This window comes from Thermothelomyces heterothallicus, assembly GCF_042370625.1.
Source record: "Thermothelomyces heterothallicus CBS 202.75 unplaced genomic scaffold P884_scaffold_1, whole genome shotgun sequence".
Lineage (NCBI taxonomy): Eukaryota > Fungi > Ascomycota > Sordariomycetes > Sordariales > Chaetomiaceae > Thermothelomyces > Thermothelomyces heterothallicus.
In genome coordinates, this window is record NW_027192562.1 from 2,239,447 (window position 1) to 2,256,931 (window position 17,485).

General features: G+C 57.3%; 6 protein-coding genes and 1 non-coding gene across 7 annotated transcripts in view; 3 read left to right on the forward strand and 4 right to left on the reverse strand.

Moving 5' to 3' along the window:
• Positions 1 to 919: 919 nt before the first annotated feature.
• On the forward strand, positions 920 to 2,137 carry P884DRAFT_188469 (serine/threonine-protein phosphatase PP1; the record flags this gene model as incomplete). The annotated part of the gene is made up of 4 exons (XM_069437363.1): positions 920 to 1,099; positions 1,194 to 1,595; positions 1,662 to 1,961; positions 2,045 to 2,137. 4 exons carry the CDS (start codon positions 920 to 922, stop codon positions 2,135 to 2,137), a joined length of 975 nt encoding a protein of 324 aa, XP_069301976.1.
• A 1,662-nt stretch (positions 2,138 to 3,799) lies between these two features.
• On the reverse strand, positions 3,800 to 4,543 carry P884DRAFT_215296 (Rdx family-domain-containing protein; the record flags this gene model as incomplete). Its single annotated transcript, XM_069439257.1, has 3 exons — positions 4,266 to 4,543; positions 4,016 to 4,096; positions 3,800 to 3,949 (listed from the first exon to the last, which is right to left on the reverse strand). Coding segments are annotated over exons 1-3 (330 nt in total), but the record flags the coding sequence as incomplete, so codon positions are not given.
• A 740-nt stretch (positions 4,544 to 5,283) lies between these two features.
• On the reverse strand, positions 5,284 to 5,629 carry P884DRAFT_190624 (GGL domain-containing protein; the record flags this gene model as incomplete). Its single annotated transcript, XM_069437526.1, has 2 exons — positions 5,284 to 5,404; positions 5,469 to 5,629. The coding sequence occupies 2 exons, from the start codon at positions 5,627 to 5,629 to the stop codon at positions 5,284 to 5,286; spliced, it is 282 nt and encodes a 93-aa protein (XP_069301978.1).
• A 2,235-nt stretch (positions 5,630 to 7,864) lies between these two features.
• Positions 7,865 to 10,949, forward strand: P884DRAFT_274254 (uncharacterized protein; the record flags this gene model as incomplete). Its single annotated transcript, XM_069442697.1, has 2 exons — positions 7,865 to 7,975; positions 8,031 to 10,949. 2 exons carry the CDS (start codon positions 7,865 to 7,867, stop codon positions 10,947 to 10,949), a joined length of 3,030 nt encoding a protein of 1,009 aa, XP_069301979.1.
• A 2,937-nt stretch (positions 10,950 to 13,886) lies between these two features.
• P884DRAFT_10758 (WSC domain-containing protein) lies at positions 13,887 to 16,130 on the forward strand. The gene is made up of 2 exons (XM_069437059.1): positions 13,887 to 14,697; positions 14,784 to 16,130. The coding sequence occupies exons 1-2, from the start codon at positions 14,127 to 14,129 to the stop codon at positions 15,965 to 15,967; spliced, it is 1,755 nt and encodes a 584-aa protein (XP_069301980.1). The 5' UTR covers positions 13,887 to 14,126; the 3' UTR covers positions 15,968 to 16,130.
• A 340-nt stretch (positions 16,131 to 16,470) lies between these two features.
• Positions 16,471 to 16,562, reverse strand: P884DRAFT_t16. The gene has a single exon. It is a non-coding gene; the product is annotated as a tRNA-His (tRNA).
• Positions 16,563 to 17,164: 602 nt separating this feature from the next.
• P884DRAFT_296066 (RNA polymerase, subunit omega/K/RPB6) overlaps positions 17,165 to 17,485 on the reverse strand; it is a gene marked incomplete at both ends in the record, with an annotated part of 905 nt that continues 584 nt past the window's right edge. Inside the window, 2 exons of the mRNA XM_069444385.1 lie at positions 17,165 to 17,201; positions 17,286 to 17,405. Of these exons, the coding sequence (XP_069301981.1) occupies positions 17,165 to 17,201; positions 17,286 to 17,405 (157 nt within the window). The remainder of the gene's footprint in view (positions 17,202 to 17,285; positions 17,406 to 17,485) is intronic.

Consider the following 17,485-nt stretch of genomic DNA (forward strand, 5'->3'; position numbering starts at 1 on the left):
AAGGCGATTTAAAAGTCCTCCGATAGGCACCGTGCACCCGATCTTTCACCCTGCTGAAATTGAGACCACACCTGCGAATTCCTGACCCACGGCGCGATTTGCAACCCACCATTCCCACCTTGTTGTGTCTTTCCTGGTCCCGACCGTGGCAGCCCCCCCCCCCCCCCCCCACCCCAAAATCTCCCTTCATCGACGACTGGCCTCTTGCCATCACAGCGACGACGCGCGACCAAAGCGCCTACGGAGAGACGATATTTTGAATTGCTGACACCCAGCACCCCGTGAGACCGACGAGATCTGTGCTCCTTCCTATCGACGCAGCACCGCCCGCCGACGAATCTCGCTGCACATCGCCAAGTAGCAATTTCTAAACACCCCCCGGTGACGAGAACACAAATCGCCATCCCACCACCATCGAAAACAGACCCGACAGGGATAAGGGCGTCGTCGTTTTCTTCTCGCGAATAGCTTCAAGAGACGAAGAAGGGAGCATTTTCCCTTCTGCTTTTTTTTTCCCTCCCAAACAACAGCCCACTCGTTGCTGCGATCACTTTGTGAGCAACCGACCAAGGTAAGCCCGCAACTCCTTGCGCTGTCTGGGACGCTTCGCAACTGGTGTCGCGCCATGACAGCCCTTGACTCGCACGCTAGCGACAACATTCACATCTCGTCCCGTTGTTGGTCGTCTCCTCTGAGCACTGCGCTGACATTTTACCCCTCCTTATCAGTGCCAGAAGTGTATCACCCCGATCGCCCTTGCGTCCGTCTCCTTTCCTTTTCCTCTCTCTTTCTTTTCCTCTCTCTTTTCTTCCTCGCACAATTTCCTTCGGTCGGCTGCTGGGGCTCCGCCAGTCACCATCAACCACCCTTTACCCGCGCGCCACCTTTTTTTGGCTTGGAGGCCTGAGGGTATTCTGCAATGGCGGACCAGCACGACGTCGACCTCGACTCGATAATCGACCGCCTCCTGGAGGTGCGGGGCAGCCGCCCGGGCAAGCAAGTCCAGCTGCTCGAGGCAGAGATCCGTTATCTCTGCACCAAGGCCCGCGAGATTTTCATTTCCCAGCCCATCCTGCTCGAGCTCGAAGCTCCTATCAAGGTGAGATGGATTCGCCCCTTCTGACCGTCCGATGCCCGTCTGTCGCGTGACCTGTTCCCCCTTCCGGGTGATTTGGCTAAATTGTCCTCCCCAGATCTGCGGTGACATCCATGGGCAATACTACGACTTGCTCCGTCTCTTCGAGTATGGCGGTTTCCCTCCCGAAGCCAACTATCTCTTCCTGGGTGACTACGTGGATCGTGGCAAGCAGTCTCTGGAGACCATCTGCTTGCTTCTGGCCTACAAGATCAAGTACCCAGAGAACTTTTTCATCCTGCGCGGCAACCACGAGTGCGCGTCCATCAACCGCATCTACGGCTTCTACGACGAGTGCAAGCGTCGGTACAACATCAAGCTGTGGAAGACCTTCACGGACTGCTTCAACTGCCTGCCCATTGCTGCCATCATTGACGAGAAGATCTTCACCATGCACGGTGGCCTGAGCCCCGATCTCAATTCGATGGAACAGATTCGCCGCGTCATGCGGCCGACTGATGTATGTGGAGGCAGCACATGCCTTGGCCTTTTTTTCGACAACTTTGCTGACGTTCTTGACCCCTAGATCCCCGACTGCGGCCTGCTCTGCGACCTTCTATGGTCCGACCCAGACAAGGATATCACCGGCTGGTCCGAGAACGATCGCGGTGTCTCGTTCACGTTCGGTCCAGATGTCGTCTCCCGCTTCCTTCAGAAACACGACATGGACCTCATCTGCCGCGCCCATCAGGTCGTCGAGGATGGTTACGAGTTCTTCTCCAAGCGCCAGCTTGTTACCCTGTTCAGCGCCCCCAACTATTGCGGCGAGTTTGACAACGCCGGTGCGATGATGAGCGTGGATGAAAGCTTGCTCTGCTCTTTCCAGGTTAGAAAGAACACCCCCCCCCCTTTCTCTCCCTCTTCAGTTGAGGAAATGTGCACGCCGGCTAAACCCACTTTTCTCCCCAGATCCTCAAGCCCGCAGAGAAGAAACAAAAGTATGTTCACGGCCTGGGTGGCGGCAGTGGCCGCCCCAGCACTCCCCGGAAGCAGTCCAAGTAAAATAAAGAATTTATGCGAACTTTCCTTCCTTTCTAGGTTCGGGCGCGGTCGATAAACTAGCCAGCCGAGGGAACTTCGCCCTTTGCGAACGAAACCGCCTTCATCTCGTCAATTCTTCTACTGCCGCCGCTTTTTCTAATCGTCAAGGGCCTGCAACCCCGTTATCCTTTTTTTCGGCCGCTCTCCGTCTCGTGTCGAGCCTCGGCCGCATCGTAGCCGTCGTCCAAGCAAAGCCATGTCTGTCTGGTACTGTTAACGAACGGAGAAATCGTCGGGCCAAGGAAGTGTTTTTTTGGAAGGGAACGAATAACGACTCTCGTCTTGTGACTCCTAACGAAGGGGAACGTTTGGGCATGTATAGATACGCGGTGGGGTCGCGCGGATTTCGGGGTGTGGGAAGTGGTCGGTTTTGGGGATACGCAGAGCCACATGCAGAGGGTGGGGTCAGTTGTTTTTGTCCTCTTGACGGCGCTGCTGCCTGCTGCCAATCTATCATAACTCTATCCTGGGGTCGTTGTTCGCTTCTCTTTGGGACGCTCTTGTCCGCTCGGCTTCCGATTTTTGTCTCGGCATGGCTCGGTCTGGCCAAGGTTCGGCCATGCTCGCGAGATGCCTATGGCGCATTGTTGGGACGACGTGTACCATCCACCAGCAATCTTCTCGTCTACCTGGCTCTCTCTGCCCTTCGCACGTCGCCTTGCCCATTCTTAAACTGGGTAAAGGGGCGTGCATGAAGTGATACGTTCCTGCCGTAACAACTGGCGGACTTGTTTCCTCCGGTTGACTGTAGTTGCCACACTACGGCACTTCACGTGGCCCGGGGTTAATGGGGCAAAAAGCGGGACATTGTTTAGATGGCTCATCTTGACGGGCCTTCTCATCGCTGGTTCGGAGGATGGACAGGTAGTGTGGAACAGGGGTGGATGCGGGAGCCGACCGGGGAAAGATAACAAATTCCTCTTGCGAATCTCGAGGGTCGAGGAGCGTGGCACCGTGAGGGCGAGGTTGGGAGCGTCTCGCATGATGGTGATTACCCTACCCCTTTTTTAAGACCTCGATTTGATTTGAATTGGGATATCCTCCCTCCCTTCCTGGTGTCGACATGGCCCGCTGACCGGCACTCTGGCGGCGTTCTCCTGGCGCCTAAGCAGTATGACCTACCGATCGTGAACTCGGAAGAACGGCAGCCTAGGATGTGGTCAAGGGAGGGGTACGTTTACGGATACGCCGGATGGAAAATAGAGACCAAACTTGCTCGAGGGCCTTTCTTCATTAACAAAACCCCCTCTCTCCAAACAAATACGTACATCGTTCGCGGCGGGTCCCAGTTCGCCGGTTTTTCCATTATTCGCAGTCCTCACACCTGTTCTCCTTCCCGTCTATACCACAGGCTGCTCCCCCCGTGCCCTCCCCCCGCGCTCCTCTTCCTCCTCCTCCTCCTCCTCCCCCTCCTCCTCCCCCTTCGTTCCCCCCTTCCCCTTTCACCTCCTCCCGCCCGCGATGGTGGTCTCCGTCGCCGTCGCCACCGCCACTGCTCCCGCCGCCTGCTGCTGCTGCTGCTGCTGCTGCTGCTGCTGCCGCCGCCGCTGCCGCCGACACCCCCTCGCCCGCGCCGTCGTCCCCATGCTGCTGCTTCCCCGCGTCCCGCCCGTGGTGGTAGTCCCGGTCGACATGGCCCAGGTCCCGCCCCGGCTGGACGACGTCGCGCACCCGCCGCTTGAGCTCTTTGGTCTCGGGGAACCCGCCGTCCGCCTTGCGGTCCCAGAGGACAACCGTCGTCGTGGTCGTGGTCGCGGTCGTGGTCGTGGTCGTCTCCGCCTGCGTCTGTGTCTGCGTCTGCGTCTGCGACGGGGCGGCAGCGGAGGTGGTGATTTCAACGGTAAACACCCCGCCGGTGGCGGGCTGCAGGGCGACCTCGCCGAGTGAGAGCGAGAAGGTCGAGAGGAGCTCTTGCGCGTACTGGGGTACGTGTGTGTGCTCGGTTAGTTTAGTGGCATAACTTGTATATTTAACACGTTGAAAAAAATTTGTTTGGATTTTTTTTTTCATTTTTATTGTATTGTATTTTTAAGTTTTTTTTTTTTTTTTTTCCCTTGACCGGCAACGAATGGCGAGAAAATTCCCTTACGTATGCTGCTCTAAGCATCCATTTGCACTGCGTGCAAAACCGAATTGTGACTCGCGGGAGCCGCGGGTCTGACGAAGAGGACTGCCGGGTTTCAGCCATGGATGACTTCTCGAACAAAGTGCTGATATATCTGGGCTGTCTGAACCGAATTCCTACGGTTGGTTCAGACGTGTCTTTGGTTCCAGTATCGAGCAGATGTTGAGCCACGTTAGGTAGATGTAGAGCATAAATTGGATGTAGAAGCGCGAAAAAGAGCTCCGCCAAATGACGGCCAAACGTCCGGAAACTCGGACTGCGTCATTGGGGCAACACACCAAGAGGAATGAATGAATCCTCCCTCCCTCCGCACCCTCCATTCCCACCCGATCTCACGAAAATTTACATCACAACATTTGTCAGACGCGGCACAGTTCACATGATCTGAGTCCTATCTCATTCACCAATTCTCGTCTCGTCAACCCATTCGGAATGAACCTATATACAATGAAAATAGAAAAAAGAAAAAAAAGAGAAATCGCAGGGCAAGGAGGAGTCAAGCCAACTAGAGAGCTCGGAGCAAACACAAGGGAAAAAAAAGAAACAAAGAACTAAGGTATTACACGCTGAAGAGCTGCGTAGCCAGCCTGCGATCCGCCCAGAATAGAAAGGGTATGAGTGGTAGCGTTATCGTAGGAGGCCGTGCCGTCATCTCGTCCGCTCCTGTCCTCTTCTCCTCCCTGCCCTCACAAATACCGGAGGTCTCTCTTCTTGTTTCCGTCCTGGCAATGGCGGATACTGGATGATCCGTGCCTTTTCCCCTTCCAAGAAATCCGTTTACCCACCCCCCTTTTGCCTGGTCTCCATGGCCCGGTGCCGTTATTAATTCCCAAGACGCTCCCGACAAGCCGCCAAACGGCTCCGCGTGGCCGTTCGCGGGCACGCTGCAAGGGAGACATTCAATGTCCAATCCCACAGTGTGAACCGAATGCCGAGAGCTGACCCTTCGCTTCCAACTCGGGCTAAGCTGTCGTCAAAAGCCCTACATGACAATACAGCAACCGCCGCTCTGTTGTGGCGCGTAAGGGTCCTCTCCTTTCGGAACGGGGCCCCAGACGCTGGGCACCATGTAATCCCTGGTGCTGTTGCAGTACGCGATGATGCTGTTCAAGACCCGAGTTAGCAGCTTAGAGCCACAACAATTTCTGGAAAGCGTTTCTCCCTCACCTCTTGGCAGCCTGGCTCACGGGAATGCGTTCCCGCTCAAGGTCCTCACGTAGCCGCGAGTTGAGCTCCGTCAGCCTACGGAGCTTCAGGTCGGCCATGCTCTGCTTGGTCTTCTTGATCTGCGACGGGTCGCCCACATCGCGAGATGTGTATTGAGGCATCTTGATTGATGGGGATAATGTGACGGAGAACGAGGGTGATGATCAAGGGTCGCGGGCCGCAAGGAACGTCGCCGGCGTGTTCTCGGGATTCGCCTGCGGCTGCGGCGCAAGCGGCGAAGTTCCTTCTTCAAAGGCGCGGCGAAAGAACGTCGGTCGGCTGCTCCTGCAATCGGCCGGCGCCGTTGCTCTCGGCCGTGGGCGGATCAAGAGTCGAAAACTTGCGACCAGGTACTTGTTCACTCGCGATAAACTATGGTGGCTCAGCCTTCGAACGTCAGTTAATTGTCGCGCTGCCTTCGAGCCTTGTGCCCGCGCTCCCGACTCGCCCAGCCCATCTCTTGCTTTGGTATACGGCCAATTACTCCCCGCGTGCCCTCCACTCGTGCTGTTGGCCGGCTGAGCTCGACATGTTCCCACCTCGCCGTCGGTCGGGGAGCACGCCGTACGCGCCATTTGCTCGGGGCACACAACCCCCGTAGAATGAACGGCGCCGTACCAGGGGATTGGGACGTACCAACGCGCAAGTGAACTTACCAAAAGAGAGAAACGTTTTCCGAAGCACGAGTGGGACGTCCGATGGAGGATTCCAAGGACGCTGAGAACTGAATGAAATGGGGGTAGATGCGAATGCCAGAGGCTTCAAAAGTGGTCTTGGAATGGGGCGAACGGGATTGGCAGAGTTGTCGGGAAGAAGGGGTAGGCAGTTCAGGAGTGGGCATTTCTGGTCTGTGCACAACGACCCGCCCAAGCCGGGCGAAAAGAAAATGAGCTGTCCAGAGATGGTTAGCTCGGGCCCATTAACGACACCGATCGGTTACACTCCCCTGGGTCTTGCCTCTGAATCCCGATTTGGCGTCTCTCCCGACCGGCAAAAAAAATGGGCGAGCATCTGCTGCGTGCGCCCTAGCACGCCTCGAGACTACACTACGCGATATTTAAGGCCCAAAGCCCTCCGACTCTGGTCCCGAGTCAAGTTTTGGTCACTCGAATACCGATCACAACTGCCCGCCTCTTTGTTCGAAAATTGGCTGCCCCGTTAGTAGCCTCATGCATACCTTCCGTGGTACTCCGTATACTATCTGTGCACCTACCTGGTGTGTACTTCGTATGTACTCCGTACATCTACACTACAGTAACATCCTGAGCGACAGGGAACTTTCTAATTTGCCTTCGAGAAATGCAGGGATGCGTCGGTTGGTTTCCAAGTGCACTGTTGTCTCAAGACCCTGGGGTCCTCTGCATCGTGCGGATAACTGCCAACTAGGAAGATCTACGGATGTAAGAACAAGGTAGTGTGTCATTATTATTCCGTATACACTATAGTACATGATAGCTTGTGTGCATCCATGTAGGTACGTATGTACACGTACGTTGTGCCCGTTGAGCATATGCCTTCCTTTTTCGAGGCTGAAACGCGCACTTTGCACATTGAAGACCTGCTGTTGTTCTTTTTTCGTTGTAACTACCTATCCAGGCAATGCCCCGCCATTTGCATCGAAATATGTTGCCCCACCTCACCTCTGTCACATCTCTTTTTCCATCCTCGCCTCGAGCGACGGTCGAGTTTGGAACCAAAGGTCCATGAAGAACAGGATCTGCAACAGGTCCAGGAGACAATAGATGTATAACAGGGAGTTCTGTGACCCATTTCCAAGGTTCACATCCTGTACCGACTCGACTTGCGTTGACGGTTCCCAGCGGTTCGGTCACGTGATTTACATTTTCCGCCCACACAATTTGCAAACCCACACCTACCTGGGCCAGGGCTCGCCAACGGATTCTCCACGGTCAAAAAAAACTCTGGACAGCGCCGGCCAAGTCGCCAGCAACACCGCCCGCTGTGTTGCGCTGCTCTTGGAAACACTATACAAATCTCCTCGAGACCTGCCGCCGCGCAGAGGAGATCGCCCATCATGGTAGGTTTGCTCTCGGCGATGGCATGATCGCCCCTCGAGCGGGAAGGGAATTGCTGCAGTGTTGCGAATACAGCCCCTCCCCGCTTTTGTCATCCGTCGTTCAACGCTGCCTACCCTCAATCTCTCGGGTTTCTGCTCTCAAACCGTCGGCTGACTTGTGTGCCAGCCGCCCCCGCCGCATCAGAAGCCCGAAAATGTCCTGAAGCGAGCCCATGAGCTCATCGGGGTCAACCAGGCCCCGGCAGCCCTGACCCTGCTGCACGAGCACGTCACGTCAAAACGTTCCCGCAATGTGCCCATCGCCTCGCTCGAACCGGTCATGGTCCTGCTCGTTGAGCTGGCCGTTGAGCAGAAGAAGGGAAAACTCGCCAAGGACGCCCTCTACCAGTACAAAAACATCGCCCAGAATACCAACGTGGGGACAATAGAGGTGCGCAAACTCAGCCGGACGTCGGGTTGGTGCACGTGCTGACTTGGATATACAGCTTGTTCTCAAGAAGTTCATTGAGCTGGCGGCCGAGAAGGTGACTGCCGCTCAGCAAAAGGCCGACGAAGTCCAGTCAAGCATTGAGGCCACCTCCAGCGTCGATGACCTCGAGGCCAGCGAAACCCCGGAATCCATCCTCCTGGCCACCGTCTCGGGCGAGCAGTCTAAGGACCGGACCGATCGTGCCATCGTTACCCCCTGGTTGAAGTTCTTGTGGGAAGCTTACCGGACGGTCCTGGACATCCTGCGGAACAATGCCCGGCTAGAGCTGCTCTACCAGAGCACCGCGATGCAGGCTTTCGACTTCTGCCTCAAGTATACCCGCAAGACCGAGTTTCGCCGCCTCTGCGAGCTGCTCCGAAACCACGTCCAGACCGCCGCCAAGTATTCGGCTCAAATGCATGCTATCAACCTGAATGATCCGGATACGCTGCAGCGCCACCTGGAGACGCGCTTTCAGCAGCTGAACGTGGCCGTTGAGCTGGAGCTGTGGCAGGAGGCTTTCCGCAGTGTCGAGGACATCCACACCCTGCTGAGCCTGAGCAAGCGCCCACCCAAGAACGTGATGATGGCGAACTACTACGAGAAGCTCACCCGCATCTTCCTTGTTGGCGAGAACTATCTCTTCCACGCGGCTGCCTGGGCGCGCTACTACAACCTGCTGCGTCAGTCCGCGGCCATGATGGCTGCCGGCCAGAGCAAGAAGTCTGACAACCCCCCCGCCAGCGAGGCCGACCTGCAGAAGGCAGCCACCTTCGTCGTTCTCTCGGCTCTCTCCATCCCGGTTATCAGCACCTCGCGCTCGCGCGGTGCCATGGTCGACTTTGACGAGGCTCGCAAGAACAAGAACTCGCGCCTGACCCACCTCCTGGGTCTCTCGCAAGCTCCCACGCGTGCCACCCTGTTCCGTGATGCCCTGTCCAAGGCTGTCCTCCGCCGCGCGAGCCCCCAGATCCGGGATCTGTACACCATCCTCGAGGTCGACTTCCACCCTCTCTCGATTTGCCAGAAGATTTCCCCCATTCTCGCCCAGGTCGGCGCCGACGAGGAGATGCAAAAGTACATTGTTCCCCTGCAGCAGGTCATTCTCACTCGGCTCTTCCAACAGCTGTCTCAGGTGTACGAGACGGTCGACCTCGACTTCGTCGAAAGCCTGGCCCAGTTCCCCGAGCCGTTCCAAGTTGACCGAGCCACCATCGAGAAGTTTATCATGAACGGCAACAAGAAAGGCGACCTCGCCATCCGCATGGACCATGCCACCGGCGTCCTGAGCTTCGATGTTGATGTCTTCTCTTCCGCCAAGGCTGTTCACGCTGGATCGGCTGCCGGTTCCGCCGAGAGCGAGACGGGCTCTGTCCAGCGTCTCCAGAGCACGCCGTCTCAGATTGTCCGCTCTCAGCTCACCCGCCTTGCCGAGGTTCTGTACACAACCTGCCGGTATATCGATCCCTCGTTCAACGCGGCCCAGATCAAGGCTCGCGACGCTGCACTCGCTCGCGCTAAGGCCGGTGCGGAAAAGGAGCACCTCGAGATTCTCGCACGGAAGGATGTGATCCAGAAGCGCAAGGACAAGGCCTCGGAGCTCCAAGCCCAGAGAGAGAAGGAGAACGCTCGCAAGAAGCTGCTGCAGGAGCAGGCGCTGCAGCAGGCCGAGGCCCAGCGGTTGGCTGAGGAGCAGAGGATCCGGGAGCAGAAGCGGCTGGCCAGCGAGCGCGAGCAGATCAAGAAGAGGGAGGTCGAGAACATGCTGAAAGATATGAAGCTCGATGACGTCGAGCTCGAGGACTTGGACAACCTCGACAGTAACAAGATCCGCATGATCAAGCTGCAGCAGCTCGAGCGGGAAAAGAACACCATCGCCGAGAAGCTCCGCCTCACCGGCAAGCGCCTCGACCATCTGGAGCGCGCTTACAGGAAGGAGGAGGCCAAGAAGCTTCCCGAGGACTATGCCAAGCAGCGGGAGCGTGACCTTGCCGCTTATGAGCTGATGAAGGCTCAGACTCTCAAGGAGGCCGAGATCAAGCACAAGGAAGATCTGGAGCTAAAGCACCGCCTGAGCCGCTTGATGCCTTACTACGAGGCGTTCCGGGCTGACCTCCACGAGCGCCGCCGCGACATGTTTGAGAAGCGCCGCCGTGATGCTGAGCGCGAGCTTGAGAAGGCGGTCAATCAGCGGCGGAAGGAGTACCGTGAGCGCAAATTGCGCGAGAAGCGGGAGCGCGAGGAGAAGGAGCGTGCCCTCCGGGAAGCCGAGGAGCGCGCCGAACGGGAGAGGGAGGAGGAAAGGAAGCGACAGGAGGCTCGGAAGGAGGAGCTGGCCAGGATCAGAAAGGAGCGCGAGGAGGAGCGCGAGCGGGCAAGGGAAGCCCAGGCTCGCCAGCAACAGCGCGAGGAGGAGGCCATGGCCCGGCGCAGAGCGGAGAAGGCTGCTGCTGCCGCCGCCGCGGCGATGCCCATCCGGGAGCGCGAGCCCATCGCTTCCGCAGCTTCTGGTGCTGGCGGTCCGCCTCGCCTGACAATCGGCGGCAAAACGCCCAGCTGGAGAGAGCGCGAGGCGGCCAAGGCTGCGGCCGCTGCCGCTGGCGCCTCTGCAGGGCCTGCTGCCCCCCCGGCCATGGAGCGCACCGACTCCAGCGACAGGGCTGGAGGCCCCCCTCGTCTGGCGCTTGCTGGCAACAAGCCCAGCTGGCGTGAGAGAGAAGCTGCCAAGGCTGCTGCCGCCGCCGCCGCCGGCGGCGGAAGCGCGCCTCCTGAGCGCGGCTCCCTCCCGCCCCGAGTCCCATCTGGCCGCGGCGTGCCCTTGGACCGGGTAGGCTCGGGTCGTGGCGGCGAGAGGGACAACGGCCCTCCGCCGGAGCCGCTGAAGCCTAGCGGTGCCCCGGGCAAGTATGTGCCCAAGTTCCGCCGGGAAGGTTAGGGAGAGGAAGCGGGACGGCATAGACATGGCGGACGGGTATGGATCTAAGGAGGACAGGGACACGGTTCATGCATGCCATTTTCCTTTTCGCTCGTTAATATGTGTGTGTGTGTGTGAGAGAGAGAGAGAGAGAGGACGGAACGTCATACGCAAGTACGAACCGGAGTTCTTTCTCGTCTTCTCGGCGTTTGGGATTCTTCCCTCGCTAGCTTTGGAATTGGGCGTGGGGGCGTCAGCAGCATGTGTATGTGTGTGCGTGTGTGTTTCTGTCACGTCTCCGTTTCCGTCTCCTTTTCGTTCTCCCCTGTTGCATGTATGTGGAGGGCATATTTGTTATTTGGGGCGGTGACATCTGAGGCTGGCCGGCATGTAGGCAGGTAGGTTTGGGGGGGAGGTTAGTAGAGTGTGATGAGTGGAAACGAAAAAGTGGCTTTCTACGGTTCCAGACTTGTCTTCCATTCTCGTGTGACGTTGACAGGATATCGCAATGCTGGGACGCTCTTGCTTTAACACCATCGAGAGATTGGTCCTTGGGTGGTGAGGGAGAAACACGGGGCAATAAAAACATTGTCGTTGCCCGTATGCTGGCCGTGCATCAATCTAGGGTTCCTTAACAAATGGTCCTGAGCTCCAAAGCCAGGATGGGACAGAGTGATGGGTGTGATAGACGTGATGTATTATTCTGTAGACGATGAACAAGCCCGGGACAACTACCACCATCAAGAGGGAATACCAGAGCTGCCGCCGAGTCGAGTCCTACGCCGAGATACAAAGGAGAAATGTCAGGGAAACCAGCTGCAGCGAAAGGCGGAGGTGGGAAAGCCGGAGAGGAAGAAGGGCATGTCGGTCCCATTCTTTGCGAGGGAAAGGGATCGGCCCTCTGCCTCTGGGTGGCTGCCCAGCGCCGGGCCGGGAATGGAGGAGGACAGGAAGAAATCAAGAGCGAATTTTGAGGAGGAGAGGAAAAGGGGGGTGGGGGGGGGGGGGGGGAGGCGGCCTCCGTCACTTCCTGCCTCTGCACCAGAGTACCCGGGTTCGAAGACTCTTGTTTGTTTGTCCTCTTCCGAGGAAGGAGCTTTTGTCTCCTGGTGCAACTCTGGAAGTACCGGGCTTGTGTTGCTACGCATGTACTGTACTGTACTGTACTGTACATACATACATTATTCACTACGGATTTCAGTTCGCTGAGTTGCGCGGAGCGAAAGGCTGGCTCCTCGGCCCAAGCCACTCTGTATTCCCCGCAGACACATCTTTTTTCGTGAGCTTTATGAGCCATAGGGTGTTTGTGTTGCTTCCGCCACTTGCGCCTCGAGAGAGAAGCTACAGCGCATGGCCGATGCAGAAAGGTGATCCCCGCCGGCAAGTCTTGCGACGACGAGGAATGCCCCCGGCTGGACCATGGTCAGTTCGTCCGCAGGCCTGCCGAGTTACGCGCGAGCAACCTTCAAGAAAAATGAATGCTTTCCAGCCGGTTCGATTTTTATTATTATTATTATTGATGACGCTTGGCTGCGCTCTGATGTCCCCAGCCGTTCGGTTTCGGGCTCCCACAAATGTTTGGGCATTGTAAGGATCAACGGATGATGTATCCCATACAAACTCTACGAGGCGCGCTACGTACATGTACATACGAACTTCAGGAGCACCGCGCTGAGAAGACGCGGAAACGCGGATATGGTCCGGATATGTGGTGACTCAAGAATCAATATCCTCTCGTTGTGTCTGTTTCTTTTTAGCTGGCAGCGCAAAAGCCAGCGCAGCCACGAAAAAATCCACGTAGCAATATTGGAGACAGTTTGCAGATAATTACTCTCTGTATTGTTTTTTTTTTGCCTTTCCTGTCAACCCGCATGCTGCATGGTAGGACAGCACGCTTCTTTTTTTCCACACACCGCTGCAACGCGCCAATATTGGCCCACAGCAAAAGCCAGCCAGTGCACTGCACCCGCGAGCAGCGGGCAACCACAAATACGGTGCTATTGCATACTCCATGTTCCAGACTATTGACGCTAGGGCTGAATGCAGCCTGCTCGGAGCCTCCCAGAACAGGTGAGGCTCAGCTGGCTGACTGACTGACTGGCTGGCTAGCTCGTTGGCTCCAGCAGAAGCGTGGCCGCGGTCAAGATGCTTGGCGGTGAGGAAAGGCGGGAGAGAATGTTACGAAGTAACTACTACATATCCGTAGTATGTAGTGTAATCTGTAGTTAACGTACTGTAACATCGTTATTGGGAGGAAACTCGATTCCGGGGTCCAAGCTCGACCCAGGCCCACCAGATCCGGCCGGGCCAGAGCCCCAGGGCCCTTGCCCGCGCTACTGCAGGAACAGGACGATCCTCCAATGACGGGGCTTGCTGTCAGCTTACAACTTCCCGGTTTGTGCTGAACCCAAGCGACCAACGAGCTTCGATCTCGCCTGTATCCGCACACTATCGGTTTTCTCTGTGGTTTCCTCCAGCCATTATCCCCACACGATGCAGCCGCGCGCGTTGACCTACACTACACCACTCTACACCACTCTACACCACTCTACAACACTATTCCCCAGGCTGTGTTTTCTTTTGTTTTTCCATCGTGTTCGACTCGATAGTGCCGCCAAAGCCGCGAATGGGGATGCCGCTGCGCAGCCGTAGTCGACCTGACCCCGCCATTTCATCCCGTTCCGGTCCATTCGGCCCATTCGGTCCATTCGGTCCATTCGGTGCCCATGCCTTCTAACTCGTTAATGCCCAATATTGAGTGACGAAACCGTCAGCAGCAGACCCTCGACCCGACTCTGCGGCGCCAATCTCAATGACACGGTATCATTGCCAGGGCCGTGCCGAATGGGGCTCGCCGCCAACTCCCGGCATCGCCAGGCAAACCTAGTCCTGTGTCGACGCTAGTGCCCAGCTCATCCGATCCGACCACTAGCCTCGCCGAGCCCCCGGTCCAATGGTCGACAGACGCTCTCACTTGCTGCTCGCTCGTGATGGCTACATAAAAGCACCGCCTTTACCAGGTTCTGGAACGACTCTTCTTTCCTCTCTCCTCAGGGTTTCGTCCTCCGGCGCCCAAGACAGGAGCAAGATCCTCAAGCTCTCTTCTTTGTTGACCGTGTCACTCGCTACACGGCCCGATCCCTTGCCCCCTGCAACGGTTCCCCCGGGCTCCGGTCAGGCTTCCGTTCTCTCTCCAATATGGGCCCCTTCAAGATGGTCGCCGCGGCCGCGGCGCTGGCTCTCGGCGGGCACGTCCAGGCTACCGAGATTCCCCTCCCTCCGTGCCTCGACCCCTTCCAGCCATTTGTCTATTCCGGTTGCTTCCGGGAATCGGCCGGCACCCAGCTCTTGTCCTTCCGCGCTCCCCTTGACCAGCAGGAGGGCACCGTCGAGAAGTGCGTGGCCACGTGCAAGGGCAATGGCTACCGCTACGCCGGCCTCGTCTACTACGGCGTGTGCTACTGCGGCCAGACCGTCAACGGACCGCAGGTCGACGACTCGCAGTGCGACCTCCCCTGCAATGGCAACAAGTCCGAGACGTGCGGCGGTAACGGCCACTTTTCCGTCTACTCTGACCCCACCTTCCTGCCTGTCGACCATGTCACCGTTGCCGACTACGAACCTCTCGGCTGCTGGACCGACGACTCGAGCCTGGGCCGCGCCCTGACATACCGTCAGGACCAGCTCGACGGCGCGACCCTGACCACCGAGAAGTGTCTGCAGGCCTGTCGCGACGGCGGCTTCCCCTTTGCCGGAACCGAGTACAGCGGTGAGTGACGAGCATGACCATGGTTAGAGAGAGAGAGAGAGAGAGAGAGAGAGAGAGAGAGAGGCATGTTCTAACGTCCGAGGAAGGTGAATGCTACTGCGGAGTCGTCATCGGCAAGGACACCTACGCTGCGCCCGCTGACGGGTGCGACATGCCCTGCAACGGCAACGCGGACGAGACCTGCGGTGGCCGCAGCCGCCTGAACCTCTACGTCGCCAAGGAGCTGGGATCGCTCCAACCCTGTGGTTACCAGCCCCCTGTCTCGAGCAGCACCTCGGTGCCGCCGTCTTCGACCGCCACTTTCACCACCATCACCTCCTCTTCCGCCTCTTCGTCGACAGCACCTCCCGAAACTTCAACTATCACTTCGACGAGCACCACCCCGGCCACCTCGACCACAAACACCAGCAGTTCCGCCTGCGTGTCTACCACCGTCGTGCCCCCGCCGTGCGAGTACAAGTGCGGCAAGTGGTGCTCGTCGCCCCTCCCCGACTGGAACGACCCGGAGACGTGCAAGAACGCCTGGTCTAGCTGCCACGTCCAGGTTGCGTCCTGCTTCAAGCAGGCCGGGTGGCCCGACGTGCTCGACTGCTTCGAGTTTAGCCAGTGGTGCGCCGACATCGCCAAGTACTGCGACAGCAACCCGCGTGGCGGCTGCCGCAAGGGCGACTTCTGGGGCAAGAAGCCCCCCAAGGGCGGTGCGCACCCATCCACTACCATCACTGTGACCGCCACGTGCGCCCCTGCCACCGGCACGAAGCCGCCCGCGACTTCTACCAAGCCCCCTGCCTCCGGCACCACCACCAGGTGCCCCATCCCGACTCCCACCAACATCTGCATCCAGCCCGGCAACCCGCTCTACGGCTACGGCCCGGGCAGGCCGGTCGGCGGCATCGACATGCCCGTCGTGACCTGCAACGACCTCCCCGACGAGTGGGCCCAGTTCCCGTTCAAGGGCTACACCGACCGCGATAGCCGCAACTGCCGCAAGTATCAGCGGAACCAGTGCGCAAACGCCTGCGCCGACGCCTGCAAGGAGCAGTACGAGGACTGCGTCAACGTCTACGCCGAGGGCTGCAAGCGCAAGCCGCACGGGGGCCGGGACGTCGGCTACGTTGCGTCCCAGGGCAGCGTCGAGAAGCGCACCTTCGGGTGGAACGACGACTTCTCGGGCGCCGTCAACAAGTGCAAGGCCCAGTACAGCGACTGCTTGAGGGTAAACAGGGGCGTCACGGGTGCCGGCAAGTGCACCAAGCCTTGCGGATGGTAGATCCTGGGCTTGACGATGAGGAGTGGGAAGGGTTGAAGGGTTGTGCTTGTTTGGATTGACGGCGAGACGGCGAGACTCTAGTATCTTACTTACGCTCCTTGCTAATGCCTATTACGAATATTAATATTTAGTGTCTCCTATCCACCACTTTTTGTCGTCACTTGTACCTCTCTAGCTTCTGCATCCCGTGTTATGCAAGTTTGACTTTGGTCCCATCCAGAGGATCCTAGAAGCCTAGCCGATCCAATTTCTACTTGATGAATGCGGTTACACTTGTTAGAAGAAGGAGGAAAAAAGAAAAACAACAGCGATTCTGTCAAGGCCTGATGTTCCAACTACTCTCGATTCGGGAGTCTTGACCTCCCAGGACTAAACAAGTACATATATATATCTTATGACAAAGTAGCTACGAAGCTGGGCACCACTTTCCGGTTCCAACCAGGTGTGAAGTTGAGTCCCGTACATACAAAAGAAAAAAAAAGGTTCTGAGTCCAACAAGACATTGGGCGACCCCGGAATCGAACCGGGGTTTCTTCGGGTTCGTATATGGAACGAAAGCCACAACGAAGCGTCCTGACCACTAGACTAGTCACCCTTGTGTTGTCTCGTGACAATTGGGTCGGGATCAGAGGCCTTTGAGTGGGTTACGAGTGGGCGTGGGTGGGTTCTCCTTTTCTCGTTTTCTCCTCTTATTAACCGGGACTTTTGCATGGAAAATACGCAGGCCAAGGGCGGGAGCGAGAAACCCTTGGCTGACAGAGTGCTAGCAGCAATCTTCTCACAGCTGCCAAGTCGACTCGGCAAACCATCAAGACATCACGGAAGACCGGCGTTGGATTCTCGCCCGCTTTATGCAGGCTTATTAGACTCCGTACTACGTCCTATCAACACTCTGATAGTCTCATCTCTCAGAACTACATCTACCATCTCCACCCATCAGCACCCGAATTTCAATCTGGTCCCGTTTCCGTCAAAGTCGAAGAAAGCCTCCGAACTCAAAGAGAAAATGGCCTGGGAAGTACCCACAAGATTCAGTATGCTTCTGGCCTTTCTCTTCAATCATTCCTATTCCCAGAACAAAGAAGAAAACGAGACGGAAAAAACTTTCAAAAAAAAGGAAAAAAAAACAAAGCAACACCCCGACGCCATCGCTAATGCAGTTTCGGTTTTTTTTCTTGTTTTCTTACACACGACGAATCATTGAAGGAGCTCTTCACAGGTCCAGTCCTCGTAGCTAAGGGACACACGATCAGTTCTCAGCCCCGATAAGAGAAAGAGAATAAATAAAGCCAACCAGGGCGCAGGCGCAGCCACTTACTATCCGTCGGGCAGGTACCGACGCACAATGAGGGGGATCTTCTTCTCCCTGAGCTCCTTGATGGCGATCTGCAGCGGGTCCGTCTCACCCTCGAGGTCGACCAAGACAGGCGCGTTCATGCTGTAATGGCACCCCAAGTCAGCAAAACGAAAAAAAAAGAAGACAAAACCTTGCCTCCTCCCTTCTCTCCCCCCCCCCCC

Coding starts and splice junctions, on each gene's coding strand:
- P884DRAFT_10758 (XM_069437059.1), top strand. CDS start 14,127: ATGGGCCCCTTCAAGATGGTCGCCGCGGCCGCGGCGCTGGCTCTCGGC. Junction 14,698..14,783: donor TGCCGGAACCGAGTACAGCG/GTGAGTGACGAG, acceptor CGTCCGAGGAAG/GTGAATGCTACTGCGGAGTC.